The following is a 20811-nucleotide window of genomic DNA, read 5'->3' on the forward strand; positions in this document are numbered from 1 at the left end:
TATATTAAATAAAAACAAAGTTCCTCAGCCAATGTTCAAGGTAGAGTTGGACCCGGGAGTATGAGTATGCACTTGAAAAACAATGAAGTTACACATGACATGTCAGCAAAGCTACTGCTTATACAGTGCGGCAACCAATATTGAACCAGAATACAGAAAGTACTGGCCAACATTCAAATGCAAACACACTATTGCCTAACAGCGTAGAAGTAATGCTGGTAACTATAACCAACACAATGGTAGCAATACAGCAAACGCTGCAGGAAGTTAAAAAACTCAAAATCTCCATTTGGAGCTATTAATCAAATAGAAATATGCTTAGATGTTTTCCTTAAAAATGTGTTTCTGGAATGCGAACGGCATTTCACAGCACAAATACGAGCTATCGCAGTTTTTCATCAGTATGACACTGACGCTATGTTTATATCACCTAAGAAACAAAAACTATTTTCACTTTAATGGCTATACATTTTATGAAACAAACCATCTTGATGGGAAGGCTCATGGCGGTACTGGCATACTGATGAAGAGACGAATCAGGCATATGAGTTGTCATCATTTGCAACAGCCTGTGTACAAGCTACATTAATACACATCGGTGTTCTTAAACCTATCCGCTGTATACTGCCCTCCACGCTTTTCCATTTCAGAAGATGAATTTGTACAGTTTTTTGACCTATTAAATGACCGTTTTTTAGCGGCTGGTGATTACAATGCAAAACACACCCATTGGGGCTATTGACTCACCCAACCCCAAAGGAAGAGAGCTGAACAACGCTATAATAACACCGAGAAACAGGCTTGGTCTTACCCCTCCTGGTAAGTCTAAGTATTGGCCAGCAGATCCTAATAAGAAGCCTGACTTGATTGATTTTGCCGTCACAAGACGAGTGGCTAGAGACACTTAACAGATTTGTTATCGGATCACTCGCCAACTTTTCTTCGTCTGTACGATCACCCACAGCTTTCAGAATGCATATAAGCTCCCGTAAAACAGATTGGCTTAAATCCAGAAAGTACGTAAGTAAGTGGCTTCCCAAACATGTATCAAAGAGAAGAGATTGACAGCTCAGTTAAAGAACTAGTGTTTGTTATGTCACTAGCTGCACAACAATCCAGTCCTATTATACCAGCCTGTAATCCTAATAACAACTGTAGGACTTTTGGGCACATTAACGTAATGCTAGGCAATAAGCGAAGGGCGAAATATCAAACTATTTTCTACGCACAGCCTTAGAAGATGAATGTAATCGATCTTAATCATCCTATTTGCAGCATCTCTCCCCAAATAGCAAACGATTTGCACTGTGGAAAGCTAAATCAGGCGTATGTCAACCAATCAAAAGTGAGTCGCATTAGACACACAAACAGGAGAATGGGCTCGCAGCAATGAAGAGAGAGGGCAAATGTATTTTCCGCACATCTAGAAAACGTTTTCAAACCAATCCCACCAACAAATAGCTTTGTGTTCCCATCAAACATCTTTCCAGAGGCTACCCTGCCTATCATATTCCAAGAGAAGTGATAAAAATGATAGGGCGCAGAAATAAATAAAGCGCCAGGACACAATTGAATTTCCCCTAAAATGATTATAGAATTGCTGAACTGTGCAGTAAATCTTCTCACTACAATATTTAACAGCATTATGAAATTGGGCTAATATCCTCAACAATGGAAAATGTCTGTCATCACTATGATCCACAAAGCCAGAAAGGACAAGTCCCAGCCCTCATACTATAGGCCAATCAGTCTCCTGCCGTGCCTATCAAAGGTATTTGAAAAGCTGCTCCTGAATCATACACCTACAGTCCCATAATGCCATTCCAAGCCACAAATTTGTTTTTTGGTGAGAAACACGGAACTATTGAACAAGAAAATTGAAATACCTCCGAGGTACGAAATGCATTCGAAAGTCGAGAGTATTGTTCGGCAGTCTTTCTGAATGTCGCCCAGGCTCGACCGCGTTTGGTTGGACGGCTTTGTTTATAAAATTAAAATCTTGCTTCCACAGAACACTAATAAAATACTGGAGTAATAACTTGTGCTTAAAAGTTTGCAGTACGATGTAAAGATTTCCTCTCGAAAAACCATCCAATTAAAGCTGGAGTACCTCAAGGTAACGTGCTTGGACCAACACTGTATATAATTTACACAGCAGATCTTCCGACAACCTGTCTTACGACCTCAACATTTGCTGATGTTACTGCCATTCTAAGTCGATCAAAGTGTCCCATAAATGCAACGCAACAGTTATAAGCTCATATCGGGTTTCTAGAGAAATGGCTAGCAGATTGGCACAAAAAGGATATCGAGCAAAAGAGTAAACACTGCACTTTTACCCTAAACAGACAAATTTGTGCCCCGCTATCTTTAATCAACATTCATATTCTACAAACAATTGAAGTAACTTATCTTGGAGTCTACCTTGATAGACTAACAAAACACAATTTAAAAGCAAGAAACCTACATTGGTTAATAAATGACCGCTAAAAATTGGAGTCCGCTAAAATTGGAGTACCAAATATTTCTGTACAACGCAATTCTCAAGCCAATTTAGAAATATGGCTCAGAGCTGTGGTATCTCACAGATACTGAGATCTGTAACTGGGGCACCGTGGCACATAAGTAATGAAAGCATTCAGTCTGTTAACGACGAAATCTATAATGTAAAAGCACGATTAAGGTACAGGGTGATCCAAATAGGCTTGCGCGGTCGGTCTTTAAGCTGGAACACTAGCCATTCACGACTCAGAGATCTCCCCACCCATAGCTACGGCCGTTCTCCTAAAAAAAACTGAATTAAATTACACGTATACAAATTTTTCTTGCGCTCAGCCGAAGAACAGTTTTTCTGTTCTCTTTTGGTCTGCTCATTCTCGAATCGTTTGCCCGTGATCTTGCTCATGTATGTGTGTATGTGAAGTTTCAAGAGTTTTGCGCGTCCCTTGGCTTTGTGAACCTCGCTTGTGCGCATTGATTAGAAATGGGAAGTAAATTAATAAAAAGTGTATACATTTTTTATATTTAACGAAGGCAAAGTATTCAAAAGACGGTAACTTTTCAGTCAATTAGTATTTTATTGAGTCTCTGCGCGAGCGTCACTCGTAAATAATCGATTCACGATCGTAATGCGCCTAACAGAAAACCAAAACGAAAAGAAAGTCGTTCAAAGGCCCTGGCTTATCTAATTTAAGCAGAACAAGGCTTTATTTCACAGAGTCAAAGACATTACTAAAAAGTTGTCTTTTTTCTTGTTAACACATTCGTAATTAGTGTAAATCACCATAAAACATTTCCAATGCTGTTTCAATATGCATGCTATTGTATAAATATGTCCACTTGTACTCAGAAATCAATAAATTTAGTTCAGTAAAGTTACACTTACGGTCACTGACCGATCCGATCCATGAAAAATGTAAGAACAAGTAACAGAAATAAAAACATTGCAAGCAGACTTACCCTTAAAAATTCAATTTTTTTTTATTAAAATTAAGATAAATCCTCTCAGATGTAATACAGAAGTCCGATCTGTTCTATAAGTATTAAAAGTGCTTGGAAAAACTTTAGAGTGGGATATCTCTGGTTTAAGCCAAGTCTCAGAATATGATAAAATATTATCTTAAACGCAGAGAAGTCAATATAAAGCTTAGAATTAAGTCTCCTAAATTTTTGATATGCCAGCGATAAGGAACCGTCTACTATTTGGTCACAGGTATTGAAATAGGCAAATGATTTATATTTCTCTGTCCTCTATTTCTCTCTGTTTTGGAGCAGAAACTACAAATGGGAATTTGTGTGAAATGGACCTTGGGCATCCCTCTAACCTGTTTTTTACGCTTCGGCGATTTATTAAGTATCTTCTTACTGCTAAATTTATCTTTTACGGCTAATAACTTTCTGTAAGTTTTTTAACACACCATAATTGCTCCCCCTTTAATTTTCATTTCGCGGCAGGACTCACAGGTCCACTTGAGTTAAACCCTGCTTATTTGGCTTATTCTTGATCAGTATCAAAAGCGAAGACGATTGAGCCTTGCCCGTTTGTCTGTCCGTATGAACGCTGAGATCTCAGGAACTATAAGAAATAGGAAGTTGAAACTCAGTATGTATAATGCCCGCGCATCTTATGGTTGTATTATCCGGCTACACCCACTCTTACGCCCACCAAGTTCAAAAGACAGATTTCGCATTTTCAATAAAAGCTGATATCTCGGTAACTATAAGTGAATAAAGTTCGGATTAAGCGTGTAGTTTTTATACCCGTTACTCGTAGAGTAAAAGTATATACTAGATTCGTGGAAAGGTATGTAAAGGGTAGAAGGAAGCGTTTCTGACCCTATTCTTGATCAGGATGAATAGCGAAGACGAATGAGCCATGTCCGTCTGTCCGTATGAGCGCTGAGATCTCACCATGAAGATTCTTGAGGTCCCTACGCAGTGCAAGTCAATAGGTGGCGCTTTGGGAACTTCCACTAGCACAATGAATATTTTAAAATTGTGTAAAACAGTAACGGGTATCTTATAGTCGCGGCACTTGACTATAGAGTTTCTTCTTGTTTTTTATGTAACTAAGAAATAATTACTTTATCTAGAAAACTAACTTATCCTTATATTGTTTTGGCATATTTTGAAAAATGTTTATGGTGGGGGCAATTATGCGCTGGCATCTCAAGAATCTGCCTTGCTAGTTCTACCTTCTTGAAAAGTTTAGTTTTGCGTATTTTTTTGACATTAATTAAAGTTAGTGAAAGCACTCTGAAACAAAGTCGCGTTGCATAGCACCTCAGTAATTATTATGCTTATGGATATACGGAAATAGGTAAATCGACTCGGCTATTTATCCTGATTAAGAATATACATTTTACATATTTTTTAATAAATACATAAATGATGATAATTAATTAAATTAAACCCGATTGCCGCAACCATAACATACCAATTACCTTGTTATCCAATTTAAAATAATAACTTTTGGTCTCAAAAATTTAGACCGTGTTCAAGTCAATATTATTTAAGGGCAAACAAAAACATAGACCTTAATCTCTTTTAAACAAGTTTTTGTGGTCCACGGTCTTACCATTTATATGGACAGGCAGACAGCTGACATACATGGATAATTTGAATCGGTCCCTTTCAAGAATTTCGATTTTTTTTTCCGTTACTCTATTAGTATTGGAATAATAATTTTGGGTATATGGAAACGTGTATAAAACAACTGAGCTTGTTCTGCCTTTGCCTATAATGTTTATTAGCTTTCAGTATATCCGAACTTTTCTGCCCTTATATCGGTCACTCTTATACTATTTTTATTTAATTTTTTATATTTTTTTATATTAGCACATTTATATGTAAACTCGTCAATATTTTATGAATATATCATAAAAAGTTATTATTTTTATTTTTAGGTTTTATCGAGTTCTGGATGTTTCTCGAAATCAAGTACTGCAAGGAAACTTAAGTGTAGATACAATTTACACTCCCAGCTTTCGGCGAAGTTTGTTTACGATTGGAATACTAATGCGATACTTTGATTTTAAGTCTCCTATTGCTTTAGGTATGTAACTTTTAATAAATTATGATAATTCCATCTTTATACTTTTAGGTGAGACATTTGGTGGTCTGCCTATTTCAATATGCGATGATGTCTTCAATTGTCTGATGTTCTTCTGCAGTTGTGATAATCATGAAATAAGAAAGCAAGCTCTTATCTCGCTTGGATCTTTCTGTGTATTAAACGATGACTACCTTACTAGATCGGAACTTAAAATTTTATATTGTGACATACTAAGCTCCACGGCGAACGATGCCGGGTTCAAAATAATCTGCATGCGTAACATTTGGATTTATTTAACAGAATCTGAAATGTTTATGCACAATAAAGAGAAAGAATGTTAGTATATACCTTTCACATTTGTTTCAAATTTATATACGCCTCATCCATATGTCCGTCCGACTTTCCGTCTGCGCAAACCAAATTTTGTAAACTTTTCAAGTTCACAAATATTTCACAATTTTTTAACAAATTTGTCTATCATATTAAAATACAATTTTTTTTGGGAATCATAAAAGGGATGACCTTAGTGACGGCTTCAATTTCTACCAGGATAAATGTTTTCAATTTGGATAACAGTAGCGGGTCTTGATTTCGATTACTTCCTGTACTCTGATTTAATCGACCTATAGTAATATAAGACATTTTTATTAATGTTTAATGCTAAAAATACAAAATAATTTATATATTTTAAAGGGGAAAAACAATCGAAACACGAAGATCTTAAGGAAATGAACGACGTTTCCTCTGGAATGGCAAGTCGAATAATTCAGCTTTATCTGGAAGAGATTCTTGAGTGCTTTCTTAATCGGGATCACACAGTACGTTTGTGGGCTGTTAAAGTAATACAGATTGTGCTTCGTCAAGGATTGGTTCACCCCGTTAGAATGGTTCCGTATTTAATATGTCTAAGTACTGATCCTAAGATAGAGGTTAGTATTATAAAGATATTCTTTTTGATTTAAATCTCCTAACAAATTTAATATTATATTATAATAGTCCGCACATAGAGCGGATGCATTGTTAAAAGATATTGATAAGACGTATTCTGGATTTGTTAATATGAAAGTGCAATTTGGTCTTCAGTTGTGCTTTAAGTTGCAAAAAGTCTTGCAGATGACCAAAGGAAAACTTGAAATAATTAGAGGTTACTCGTAAGTTTCTGTACATCAATTTTATTTATTTTGTAAATAACTAAAAAACTTCAATTTAAGGAACCGTGGACCAGATAATGTAACAACCGCTTTAAATGACTTTCTTTATTCCCTTCTTCGCACTACTAAGCCACAAAGACGTGCCTTGGTACAAACAGTTACAAAACAGTTTGATGACCAGAAAACATCATTACAACAAATGTTGTATATTGCCGACAATCTGGCTTACTTTCCATATGTGGTTCAAGATGAGCCTCTATATCTGATACATCAAATTGATTTATTTATCTCAATGGCTGGAACTCATTTGCTTGCTACGTTTAAGGAACATTTAAAACCGAGTGATAAAGAAGGAGATGTATTAGAAGATGATGATGACGTTGAAGATCCCCAAGTTTTGTTTAATCGACTGCCTGAAAATATGACAGGAATAATAAAATGTATAACATCTGCTCAAGCATGTATGCTCCTTTTAATATTAAAAGATCATTTAAAGAACATGTACGGAATTACTGATAGTAAAATTTCAAGATATTCGCCATCCGAACAAAAATTATATGAAAAAGCTGTTACACGTAAAAGCGTAACAGACTTTAATCCTAAAACAACTATTGACGTTATTAAAAAACAGTTGTCACAAAAGATGTTGAGCACGGACATCCATTTTTTATTTACCAACGAGGAGAAATTGGACCTTGTTGTTAAGTACCTCGATGTAGGTATCGAAAAATGATCTTTTCAAAATAATAATCTAATTTTTTTTTTAGTTTAAGAAACTTATGTTAAAATTGGATCCAGAAGATGCAGACTCGGATGCTGATGAGTCTCACGACAAGTCTATATTAAATAACTCGATGACTTCTGATAGCTTTGGATACGCAAATTCAACAAAAGGTGACCATATCGCAATTGGTGGAAACTCTTTTACCTCAACTGTATGTAATTTAAACTTGATTATTTTTATTAACGGCAATGTTCAGAGGCTTACCACTACATATTTTGTTTATTTATTTATTTGTGGCTTAGAATGCGCTGGATGTACCAATATCTCATAATGTAAAAGTGTCTATATTGTCTTCAAAATCTGGTGTTCGCAAACCGAATCAATTGCGAAGTAAAAAGAGACGAAGAAAAATTCAGTCCTCGGATGATGAAAACAGTGATGCGGACTTTGTGTGAGCAAAAAATTTTTTCTGTAAAAAAGTTTTGTTTTTGGCTAATAGTTTAAGATAAAACAAAAAATGTACAATAAATAACAAAAATAATTTTAATTAAAAAATTTTTAACTGTTTCTTTTTGACTAATGACGCAGTTACAATCGGCCAGAGTCCGGGTGAGGGCTTCAAGCGATTTTTATACCCGTTACTCGTAGAGTAAAAGGGTATATTAGATTCGTTGATAAGTATGTAACAGGTAGAAGGAAGAGTTTCCGACTATATAAAGTATAAATATTATTGATCAGAATCAAAGCGAAGTTAATTGAGCCATGTCCGTCCCTCTGTCCGACTGTCCGCCTGTTCGTATGAAGGCTGAGATCTTAGGAACTATAAGAGATACAAAGTTGAGATTAACCATGAAGACTGTTGAGGTACAACAGCGCAAATTTATTACAGCATCCTGCCACGCCCACTCTAACGCCCACAAATCTAAAAAAACTAAAATCGCTGAAATCTCACGAACTATTATTGCTAGAAAGTTGAAATTTAGAATATATATTCTTTAGATGGCAGCGCATAGTGGCTATCCGGCCACACCCACACATTACATGGTGCGAGATCCTGACTATACGGTGGATGCAAAGAACCTCCCATCCGAGCTCCCGGCTTCTGGCGCGTCACTAAAGATGTGTGTGGCCTGGCGTTGTCCTGGTGGAAGACAATTCGGCCTCTGTTTATCAAATATGGCCTCTTCTGCATGAGTGCTGTCTTCAAGCGGCCCAGTTGTTGGGAGTACAGGTCCGAATTGAGCGTTTAGCCATAGGGGAGCAGCTGATGGTGGATTATTCCCTGCCAATCCCACCAAACACACAGAAGAACCGTCTGGGCCTCTTCACCGCTTTCGACCACGACCGTTTGCGCCTTACGTTATCGTAAGTGACCCACTTTTCATCGCCAGTCACCATACTCTTCAAAAACGGGTCGATTTTGTTGCGATTTCGGAACGATTCGCATGTGTCGATACGGTTAAAGATGTTTTTTTGCGTCAATTCGTGTGGCACCCATACATCGAGCTTCTTAGTGACTCCAAGCTTCTTCAAATGGTTTATAACGGTTTGATGACTCATGCCCAGCTCTTGGCCGATGCTACGGCTGCCACTATGCCGGTCTCTTTCGACCAATTCAGCGATTTTATCGCAATTTTCGAGGACAGGCCTTCCGGAGCGTGGCGCATCTTCGACCACCTCTACACCAGAACGAAAACGTTGATACCATCGTTGTGCGGTGGAAATGGAAACTGTATCGGGTCCATAAACTGCACAAATTTTATTGGCGGCTTGAGATGCATATTTGCCTTTATCGTAGTAGTACTGTAAAATATGCCATATTTTCTCTTTATTTTGCTCCATGATTGCGACGCTATAACTCACGAACGACTTAAAAGAAAAGATAATCAATCAAACAAGTGTTAGCGCGTAAAAAGGTATAGTATGACCTGATGCGACGAATAAAACAAGAACTTTTGACAACCTAATATTATTATGAATGCCTTCGTTTGACCTTGTATAACTTTTTTCTGTTAATATCTATCGATTCGCCAAAGATATTTTAATCAGAATCTTATTTCGCTATTTATGAAGAAATTTAGGTTATAAGGCCTCATATCGTCACTATCTGTTACTCAACATGCTTTCTCCAACAATAGGATGCGCTTTGGGAATTTCCACAAGCACAGTGAATATTTTAAAATTGTGTAAAACAGTAACGGGTATCTTATAGTCGCTACAAACGACTAAAGCGTTTCCTCTTGTATTTGACGGTAATCGGACAGCAGCGGTAAGGCAGAGACCAAACGTCATTCAGAGACCAACGGCATCAGAGCATCAGGGCGACAGCGCAGGGACAGGACGTCAACGGCAGAATTGCAACGGCAGTAGCGTGAGAATGGAAGAGCTGTGACCTCGTGGGAAGTTGCAATTGCATTTCTAAAATACGTATTCCTAAGCCTATCTAGCTCTTTTAGTTTCCGAGTACTTGTATTTTTGGTTTTTCGGGTTTTGTGGGCGTTAGGGTGGGCGTGGCTAGATGGAAAACAAAAACAATTCATAAGAACCTACATGCTCAATCCAAACTTTCTAGTTACCAAGATATCACGTTTTCTTGAAAATGCGAAAACCGTTTTTTCATTGGTGGACGTATGTGTGGGTGTATCCGTATAATAGTACCACTAAAAGATGAGCTGGCATCCAAAGTTTATTCATACTGAATTTCAATTTTCTAACTCTAATAGTTCCCGAGATTTCAGATTTTAGTTTTTCTTGATTTGTGGGCGTTAGAGTGGGCATGGCAGGATGCTGAAATAAACTTGCGCTGTCCCGGGACCTCAAGAATCCTCATGGTTAATCTTAACTTTGTGTCTGTTATAGTTCCTGAGATCTCAGCGTTCATACGGACGGACGGACAGATGGACATGGCTCAATCCACTTCGCTATTGATCCTGATATATATACTTTATAGGGTCGGAAACGCTTCCTTCTATCTGTTACATACTTTTCAACGAATCTAGTATACACTTTTACTTTACGAGTAACGGGTATAAAAAGGGAATATATATATATATATAAAAGATATATATATATATATATATAAAGATATAATATATATATATTTACTGGATCCTAAAAAATATAACACTAAGCTCTAAATTTTTGAATGTAAATCAGCATAAACCTTTTTCTATTTTATAAATTACTCCAAAAAATAAGTTTATATTTCAAAATTCATTAAATTCTCATAAATTTGAGGTCAGTGTCATTCAATAAGTTACTTCGGCGGTGATACATAGACTATGTAAATTCATATCAGTTGTTTTCTAAATTTGTTTTTAATTTATTTGTCTAAGGCTTACCTAAAATTTATGTCCGGATTAGTGCAATACCGACAAATACCAAACACAACATTTTTGTTAAAAAAAGATTCTTTAGTAACTGAACTAAAATGGAATGCTCTGAAAAGGATTAATAATGATATTTACAGGTGTTTGGTCATTCCGGTCTTTTAGTGTAAAGAGGGGAGCGGGGCCCAATAAAGCTTTTTCGCTCAGGCGAATTCGGCCTCCGCTCTCCTCTCTCCCTCTCTCGTTATGTCTTCTGTTCGTAGCATAAGATCATTTAAGTCAAATAAAACAGTTCAAACCGAAACTCCCTCTCAAACACACGCGCCGTGCCTTTTCGTTATAGCAAAGTCAATTTTGAATTATTAATTAAAATAGACCCTGCATTTCACAAAATAAAATTTAATAAAAAATCTTATTCATTTTCATGGTGACCCCGACGTGATTTGCAGGCGTTGTTTTCGGAAGTGATTTTAATTTTGTTGGCAAATTAAGCGGGGCAGGTTGCGAGCGATTGCGAGCGAGTACAAAACTATATATATTAAGCGGGGCAGGATGCAAGCGGTTGCGAGCGAGTACAAAACTATATATTAAGCGGGGCAGATTGCAAGCGGTTGCGAGCGAGTCAAAAACTATATATTAAGCGGGGCAAGTTGCAAGCGGTTGCGAGCGAGTCAAAAACTATACATAAGCGGGACAGGTTGCGAGCGATTTTGTTGCGATTTCGGAACGATTCGCATGTGTCGATACGGTTAAAGATGTTTTTTTGCGTCAATTCGTGTGGCACCCATACATCGAGCTTCTTAGTGACTCCAAGCTTCTTCAAATGGTTTATAACGGTTTGATGACTCATGCCCAGCTCTTGGCCGATGCTACGGCTGCCACTATGCCGGTCTCTTTCGACCAATTCAGCGATTTTATTGCAATTTTCGAGGACAGGCCTTCCGGAGCGTGGCGCATCTTCGACCACCTCTACACCAGAACGAAAACGTTGATACCATCGTTGTGCGGTGGAAATGGAAACTGTATCGGGTCCATAAACTGCACAAATTTTATTGGCGGCTATAAAATATGCTGTATTTTCTCTTTATTTTGCTCCATGATTGCGACGCTATAACTCACGAACGACTTAAAAGAAAAGATAATCAATCAAACACGTGTTAGCGTAAAAAGGTATAGTATGACCTGATGCGACGAATAAAACAAGAACTTTTGACAATCTAATATTATTATGAATGCCTTCGTTTGACCTTGTATAACTTTTTTCTGTTAATATCTATCGATTCGCCAAAGACTTTTTAATCAGAATCTTATTTCGCTATTTATGAAGAAATTTAGGTTATAAGGCCTCATATCGTCACTATCTGTTACTCAACATGCTTTCTCCGACAATAGGATGCGCTTTGGGAATTTCCATAAGCACAATGAATATTTTAAAGTTGTGTAAAACAGTAACGGGTATCTTATAGTCGCTACAAACGACTAAAGCGTTTCCTCTTGTTTTTAAGTTTTATTTGACGGTAATCGGACAGCAGCGGTAATGCAGAGACCAAACGTCATTCAGAGACCAACGGCATCAGAGCATCAGGGCGACAGCGCAGGGACAGAACGTCAACGGCAGAATTGCAACGGCAGTAGCGTGAGAATGGAAGAGCTGTGACCTCGTGGGAAGTTGCAATTGCATTTCTAAAATACGTATTCCTAAGCCTAACTATTTAGCTCTTTTAGTTCCCGAGTACTTGCATTTTTGGTTTTTTCGGGTTTTGTGGGCGTATTTTCCTAAAAAATATAACACTAAGCTCTAAATTTTTGAATGTAAATCAGCATAAACCTTTTTCTATTTTATATAAATTTATTCATCATCCAGTAAATATATATATATTATATCTTTATATATATATATATATATCTCTTTATATATATATATATATTCCCTTTTTATACTCGTAACAGATACACAGTTAAGATTAACCATGAGGATTCTTGAGGTCCCGGGACAGCGCAAGTTTATTTCAGCATCCTGCCATGCCCACTCTAACGCCCACAAATAGAGAAAAACTAAAATCTGACATCTCGGGAACTATTAGAGTTAGAAAATTGAAATTCAGAATGAATAAATATAATTATTTATTATAAATTACTCCAAAAAATAAGTTTATATTTCAAAATTCATTAAATTCTCATAAATTTGAGGTCAGTGTCATTCATTAAGTTACTTCGGCGGTGATACATAGACTATGTAAATTCATATCAGTTGTTTTCTAAATTTGTTTTTAATTTATTTGTCTAAGGCTTACCTAAAATTTATGTCCGGATTAGTGCAATACCGACAAATACCAAACACAACATTTTTGTTAAAAAAAGATCAATTATGCCGACAAGTCCAATTATCTAATTTTATTGATGATCAATTGAATATACTAATAATAATATTAATACCTGTAAGAAATAAAAAAAATAAATACATTCAAATACTCGCCTTGAGAAAACAACTTTATATTTAAAAGCACCATCCTTTAGTAACTGAACTAAAATGGAATGCTCTGAAAAGGATTAATAATGATATTTACAGGTGTTTGGTCATTCCGGTCTTTTAGTGTAAAGAGGGGAGCGGGGCCCAATTAAGCTTTTTCCCTCAGGCGATTTCGGCCTCCGCTCTCTTCTCTCCCTCTCTCGTTATGTCTTCTTTTCGTAGCATAAGATAATTTAAGTCAAATAAAACAGTTCAAACCGAAACTCCCTCTCAAACACACGCGCCGTGCCTTTTCGTTATAGCAAAGTCAATTTTGAATTATTAATTAAAATAGACCCTGCATTTCACAAAATAAAATTTAATAAAAAATCTTATTCATTTTCATGGTGACCCCGACGTGATTTGCAGGCGTTGTTTTCGGAAGTGATTTTAATTTTGTTGGCAAATTAAGCGGGGCAGGTTGCGAGCGATTGCGAGCGAGTACAAAACTATATATATTAAGCGGGGCAGGATGCAAGCGGTTGCGAGCGAGTACAAAACTATATATTAAGCGGGGCAGATTGCAAGCGGTTGCGAGCGAGTCAAAAACTATATATTAAGCGGGGCAAGTTGCAAGCGGTTGCGAGCGAGTCAAAAACTATACATAAGCGGGGCAGGTTGCGAGCGGTTGCGAGCGAGTCAAAAACTATATATTAAGCGGAGCAGATTGCAATCGGTTGCGAGCGAGTCAAAAACTATACATTAAGCGGGGCAGGTTGCAAGCGGTTGCGAACGAGTCAATAACTATGTATATTAAGCAGGGCAGGTTGCAAGCGGTTGCAAGCGAGTCCAAATCTATATATTAAGCGGGGCAGATTGCAAGCGGTTGCGAGCGAGTCAAAAACTATACCATAACTGCCGAAAAAACCTGCAGAAAAGATAATGCAGAAAAACGCGTGATACTGCAATACTAATACAAATTTACTGCAATTTCGTCTATGCGTGTGAGCTTCAAGCTTTGAGACGAAAAACAAAACAATGATGTGCATTTAACTAGCTACGATTAGAACAATAATACAATGATGAGCATTTAACTAGGAGCGATTTGACAATAATACAATTATGCTAAATGACCGATCTATTCTTCAACATACCGCCCCCCCTGAACGACGGTTCAGTTCAAAGGAAGCACAAATTCGTAATGGGGCGCTTGTAGAATCCTCTGGCAGTTTTAACGGTGACCACACGGATCCTCTGATCCTGCCCAGGATGAAGTTGTACGACTCGTCCCAACACAAGATGGCTATCTCTAGCAGGAAGAGTATAAGTCCCAGTAGCGTGGAGAAGGCCCACGCTGTTTCAATATACCAATGCAGACGCTCGTGCGGAGATTCATGGACCAGGGAAATACTGTGCAGGTTACACTCCGTCTTGATGTTTGGCAGGTTATAGGTGCTGATCATCAGGGCCAGCATGTGCACCGCCACCAGGAGGGTGGTGCAGATGGCGAAGGCTATCACCAATCCCGGTGGTACACTTGTGTCGGAATCCAGTTGCACTTCCACCATTGCTACCATGGCAAATCCTGAGAGCAGGGCTGATATCTTACTAGAAGCCTTGAGCTTGGCCCGACTCAGCTGAAGTTTCCTCCAGGATAGATACGTGGGCGAGTGGAGATCCTCGCCGGACTGCGACATGCTGCTGCTGGCGGTGCAGTGATGTCCGCGCGGCTGAAAGCGGTAGGATTGATTTTGTTGGTAGGTAGGAAACTGAAAGGGCGGCGGCTGGGCCGCCAATGAGGGCGATGCTATGGAGGATAGTGGTGCGAGTGATCCTAGTGGCGCTATTAATGCTACTGCTGAAGCTGCTGCCGTTGAAGCCGCGAATGCTGGCGAGCCCTCTCGCTGCGCAGTGAAGCGTCTCGTTTGCGGCGAATTTGAATTGAACTGGCTGTGATAGAGGTACCGCGACGACCCAAGAAAATTGCTCGCTCTGTGAGCGAGCAGCTGGGTGGTCTGGTGGGACTGGTGGGGCTGTTGGTGGATTTGACTGAGGTTCGGCCGAAGGTTGCTGCCGAATCCCCTTGCGGTTCGGCTGCGAATGCACCTGTTCCATGTCCATGAAAGAGCGAGATAGGGAATCCAAATCTTCGTAAGTGTGGTGAACTTGTGCTTTCGTAAATGGTTCGCCACAATCATTATAGCTGCCTGTAATGACCCAACCAAAATTAGTATGTAGTACAATGCGGTATTCAATACCAAACTCTCGGCGATGTCCAGAATCGATGTTCCACAATTGATCAGCGCCTAAAATAACGTCGATTTTTCCCGGTGATCCAAACGTCGGGTCAGCTAACGGTAAGTTGGGAATCTTGGTCCAGACAGGAGCGGTGGATTTGACCTGCTGAGCGGGAATCAAAGAAGTCAGAGAACTCATAATAAGGCCAGAGACCTCCAATGAGGCAGTCGTAGTCCTTGAAAGCAAAGTGAAGCTAGCGTGACCTCGGCTAACTCCAGCCGGGTTAGCACTAATCCAACAACTGAGATGCGAGCATGCGTGCGTGGATTTCCAATCCGTTGGATAAACGAATCAGCTACCATGGTTATTGTTGATCCAGTATCGAGCAATATCCTACATGAGGTCTTGTTGCCACATGTGTCAATTACATTAGCTAGAATAGTTGGCAGTAGGGCTTGATTGTTGGCACTCTCCTCAGTAAGATGGCTGACAGCAGCAATATTCATACAAACATGAGGATCAATCGAAGGAAATATATTAACCTCAGCCGCAGATATATGGGCGGAGGCCAACGGAATCGATCTAGACGCTTCCGGGTGGACTAGCGTGTGATGCTTAGCGTTGCGCTGACGGCAAGTGTTCGAAGAATTACAATTCTTGACTTGATGAGATCGACTTAGGCAATTAAAACAAAGCTTATTATCCCTGGCAAATGCAAATGAATGCAGTACTCGAGAATATATTGTGCTGTCCTTGACAATATATACAGTCGCGAGAAGACTGATTTGATCCACTTGCATGATAAGCGGCAGGCGGCTTCTACTCTGGGCTGGTATTGGGGGTTGCATTACGTGTATATTTTGACAAGACTCCAAAGTATCACAATGCGCAAAAAGAAAAGCGAATAGATCATGTATGGTGACGTCTTCCTTGGACGACACACTGCAGTTTGCCCAAGCTTGTTTGATTTCGGGTCCTAGTTTGTATACCAAAATATAAATTAGCCAGACATCGCGGCTGTCACAGTTCAGCGCGTGTAGGCCTCGAATAAATTCGTCGGCAGAGTCAATTACCTTACTTAACTCTGCGATATTCAAATTGTTAGCGGTTGGCAACGATAGAAAATTCTGAACAAATGTTCGAGCGATTAGCGTTTTCTTGTTATAACGATTTTCCAATTTTTCCCACGCATCTTGGTAGTTATCATTAGTAACGGCAATATGTTTAATTAAGGAAAGTGCTTCCCCATCTAAATAAGATTTCAGATAATGAAACTTTTGTCACTTGGAAAGCTTTTCGTTATTATTTACTGAGCTTAAGAACAAATCACTAAATTGGCTCCAATCCTCGTATTTGCCAGAAAATGTGGGAATTCGAATTTTCTCAAACCTTAAATCAGCTGCTCCCGATGAGGTATTCATTCGTTCCAGAAGTTGGTTTTGTCCCTCAAATAGACGTTCCACTGTACTTGATAGCAAAATGTTCGACTGGTCTTGTCCATGATCTTGACCACCCATCCCGTTTATGGCTTTAATAAAGATGGCATGCGCTCTGTAAAACTTGTCCTCGTACTCAGGTATATCCAATCCAGGGTCTTCATATCCCTCCTCCTGGTTATATGCCACTAAATCATCGGAGAGGTCCATAAAGTGGTTGAAGGTGGCTACAAGACGATCCAGCTTCAGTTGCAATGTTTCCACATTATCACATCTGTACGAAAACTCCAAAGCACCATTAACCATTCAACATTAACAACTCGTAGTTATTTGCCCCTTGCAGGCACGACGTTGTTGAATTTCCCGATGCATTACAGAGTTCATGACGACGGCCAGTTTTTTTATTATTCACAAATAAACTGGAATTCAAACGCAGAATATCCGGCTCGAAGGACCAAAAAGTTGTTATGTTGGCGAATTAAGTGGACTGTATTTCTTTTTTCTAGGATTCGAGTTTATTTCTTAATTATAAGCGGGCTTACAAAATGTTAAGCGGGGCAGGTTGCGAGCGATTGCGAGCGAGTACAAAACTATATATATTAAGCGCGGCGGGTTGCAAGCGGTTGCGAGCGAGTACAAAACTATATATTAAGCGGGGCAGATTGCAAGCGGTTGCAAGCGAGTCAAAAACTATACATTAAGCGGGCAGGTTGCATGCGGTTGCGAACGAGTCAATAACTATGTATATTAAGCGGGGCAGGTTGCAAGCGGTTGCAAGCGAGTCCAAAACTATATATTAAGCGGGGCAGATTGCAAGCGGTTGCGAGCGAGTCAAAAACTATACCATAACTGCCGAAAAAACCTGCAGAAAAGATAATGCAGAAAAACGCGTGATACTGCAATACTAATACAAATTTACTGCAATTTCGTCTATGCGTGTGAGCTTCAAGCTTTGAGACGAAAAACAAAACAATGATGTTCATTTAACTAGCTACGATTAGAACAACAATACAATGATGAGCATTTAACTAGGAGCGATTTGACAATAATACAATTATGCTAAATGACCGATCTATTCTTCAACATACCGGCCCCCCTGAACGACCGTTCAGTTCAAAGGAAGCACAAATTCGTAATGGGGCGCTTGCAGATTCCTCTGGCAGTTTTAACGGTGACCACACGGATCCTCTGATCCTGCCCAGGATGAAGTTGTACGACTCGTCCCAACACAAGATGGCTATCTCTACCAGGAAGAGTATAAGTCCCAGTAGCGTGGAGAAGGCCCACGCTGTTTCAATATACCAATGCAGACGCTCGTGCGGAGATTCATGGACCAGGGAAATACTGTGCAGGTAACACTCCGTCTCGATGTTTGGCAGGATACAGGTGCTGATCATCAGGGCCAGCATGTGCACCGCCACCAGGAGGGTGGTGCAGATGGCGAAGGCTATCACCAATCCCGGTGGTACACTTGAGCTTGGCCCGACTCAGCTGAAGTTTCCTCCAGGATAGATACGTGGGCGAGTGGAGATCCTCGCCGGACTGCGACATGCTGCTGCTGGCGGTGCAGTGATGTCCGCGCGGCTGAAAGCGGTAGGATTGATTCTGTTGGTAGGTAGGAAACTGAAAGGGCGGCGGCTGGGCCGCCAATGAGGGCGATGCTATGGAGGATAGTGGTGCGAGTGATCCTAGTGGCGCTATTGGTGCTACTGCTGAAGCTGCTGCCGTTGAAGCCGCGAATGCTGGCGAGCCCTCTCGCTCCGCAGTGAAGCGTCTCGTTTGCGGCGAATTTGAATTGAACTGGCTGTGATAAAGGAACCGCGACGACCCAAGAAAATTGCTCGCTCTGTGAGCGGGCAGCTGGGTGGTCTGGTGGGACTGGTGGGGCTGTTGGTGGATTTGACTTAGGTTCGGATTTTGGCGCATATGATCGCCGTAGTCGCCGGTTGCCGCTGTGGCTGTAGCCGCCGCATCCCCACTGGCCGCCAATCTGGCAGTGGCATGCAGAGCGCTCGCCATGGCCGAAGGTTGCTGCCTAATCCCCTTGCGGTTCGGCTACGGATGCACCTGTTCCATGTCCATGAAAGAGCGAGCTAGGGAATCCAAATCTTCGTAAGCGTGGTGAACTTGTGCTTTCGTAAATGATTCGCCACAATCATTATAGCTGCCTGTAATGACCCAACCAAAATTAGTATGTAGTACAATGGGGTATTCAATACCAAACTCTCGGCGATGTCCAGAATAGATGTTCCACAGTTGATCAGCGCCTAAAATAACGTCGATTTTTCCCGGTGATCCAAACGTCGGGTCAGCTAACGGTAAGTTGGGAATCTTGGTCCAGACAGGAGCGGTGGATTTGACCTGCTGAGCGGGAATCAAAGAAGTCAGAGAACTCATAATAAGGCCAGATACCTCCAATGAGGCAGTCGTAGTCCTTGAAAGCAAAGTGAAGCTAGCGCGACCTCGGCTAACTCCAGCCGGGTTAGCACCTAATCCAACAACTGAGATGCGAGCATGCGTGCGTGGATTTCCAATCCGTTGGATAAACGACTCAGCTACCATGGTTATTGTTGATCCAGTATCGAGCAATATCCTACATGAGGTCTTGTTGCCACATGTGTCAATTACATTAGCTAGAATAGTTGGCAGTACGGCTTGATTGTTGGCACTCTCCTCAGTAAGATGGCTGACAGCAGCAATATTCATACAAACATGAGGATCAATCGAAGGAAATATATTAACCTCAGCCGCAGACATATGGGCGGAGGCCAACGGAATCGATCTAGACTCTTCCGGGTGGACTAGCGTGTGATGCTTAGCGTTGCGCTGACGGCAAGTGTTCGAAGAATTACAATTCTTGACTTGATGAGATCGACTTAGGCAATTAAAACAAAGCTTATTATCCCTGGCAAATGCAAATGAATGCAGTACACGAGAATATATTGTGCTGTCCTTGACAATATATACAGTCGCGAGAAGACTGATTTGATCCACTTGCATGATAAGCGGCAGGCGGCTTCTACTCTGGGCTGGTATTGGGGGTTGCATTACGTGTATATTTTGACAAGACTCCAAAGTATCACAATGCGCAAAAAGAAAAGCGAATAGATCATGTATGGTGACGTCTTCCTTGGACGACACACTGCAGTTTGCCCAAGCTTGTTTGATTTCGGGTCCTAGTTAATTACCTTACGTAACTCTGCGATATTCAAATTGTTAGCGGTTGGCAACGATTGAAAATTCTGAACAAATGTTCGAGCGATGAGCGTTTTCTATTTATAACGATTTTCCACTTTTTCCCACGCATCTTGGTAGTTATCATTAGTAACGGCAATATGTTTAATTAAGGAAAGTGCTTCCCCATCTAAATAAGATTTCAGATAATGAAACTTTTGGCACTTGGAAAGCTTTTCGTTATTATTTACTGAGCTTATGAACAAATCACTAAATTGGCTCCAATCCTCGTATTTGCCAGAAAATGTGGGAATTCGAATTTTCTCAAACCTTAAATCAGCTGCTCCCGATGAGGTATTCATTCGTTCCAGAAGTTGGTTTTGTCCCTCAAATAGACGTTCCACTGTACTTGATAGCAAAATGTTCGACTGGTCTTGTCCATGATCTTGACCACCCATCTCGTTTATGGCTTTAATAAAGATGGCATGCGCTCTGTAAAACTTGTCCTCTTACTCAGGTATATCCAATCCAGGGTCTTCATATACCTCCTCCTGGTTATATACCACTAAATCATCGGAGAGGTCCATAAAGTGGTTGAAGGTGGCTACAAGACGATCCAGCTTCAGTTGCAATGTTTCCACATTATCACATCTGTGCGAAAACTCCAAAGCACCGTTAAGGGTACGAGTTATTTGCCCCTTGCAGGCACGACGTTGTTGTATTGCCCGATTCATTACAGAGTTCATGACGGCGGCT

The 20811-nt window shown here is 40.0% G+C and overlaps 2 protein-coding genes and 1 pseudogene across 8 annotated transcripts in view; 1 reads left to right on the forward strand and 2 right to left on the reverse strand.

Annotated features, from left to right (window-relative positions):
- The window catches only part of LOC108113010 (nipped-B protein), a 100762-nt gene extending 92799 nt beyond the window's left edge, over positions 1–7963 (forward strand). For 6 of the 7 annotated variants that reach the window (XM_041818103.1, XM_041818102.1, XM_041818098.1 and 3 more), the window contains 7 exons: positions 5406–5554; positions 5603–5890; positions 6248–6483; positions 6551–6705; positions 6766–7420; positions 7473–7640; positions 7732–7963. In XM_041818103.1, the coding sequence (XP_041674037.1) occupies positions 5406–5554; positions 5603–5890; positions 6248–6483; positions 6551–6705; positions 6766–7420; positions 7473–7640; positions 7732–7884 (1804 nt within the window). In that variant the 3' untranslated portion in view covers positions 7885–7963. Of the gene's footprint in view, positions 1–5405; positions 5555–5602; positions 5891–6247; positions 6484–6550; positions 6706–6765; positions 7421–7472; positions 7641–7731 lie in introns of those variants that run through there. The other variant, XM_041818104.1, reaches the window with a different exon arrangement.
- A 6389-nt stretch (positions 7964–14352) lies between these two features.
- On the reverse strand, positions 14353–14906 carry LOC121529959 (calcium release-activated calcium channel protein 1-like). The gene has a single exon (XM_041818107.1). It carries the CDS (start codon positions 14902–14904, stop codon positions 14353–14355), a length of 552 nt encoding a protein of 183 aa, XP_041674041.1. The 5' UTR covers positions 14905–14906.
- A 3054-nt stretch (positions 14907–17960) lies between these two features.
- Positions 17961–19443, reverse strand: LOC121529960 (annotated as a pseudogene).
- Between the last annotated feature and the right edge of the window lie 1368 nt (positions 19444–20811).

This window comes from Drosophila eugracilis, unplaced genomic scaffold (genome assembly GCF_018153835.1).
Source record: "Drosophila eugracilis isolate 14026-0451.02 unplaced genomic scaffold, ASM1815383v1 contig_2149, whole genome shotgun sequence".
Classification (NCBI taxonomy): domain Eukaryota; kingdom Metazoa; phylum Arthropoda; class Insecta; order Diptera; family Drosophilidae; genus Drosophila; species Drosophila eugracilis.

What these genes read in the sequence shown, in the direction of transcription:
- LOC121529959 (XM_041818107.1), bottom strand. Translation starts at nt 14,904, where the DNA reads ATGTCGCAGTCCGGCGAGGATCTCCACTCGCCCACGTATCTATCCTGG.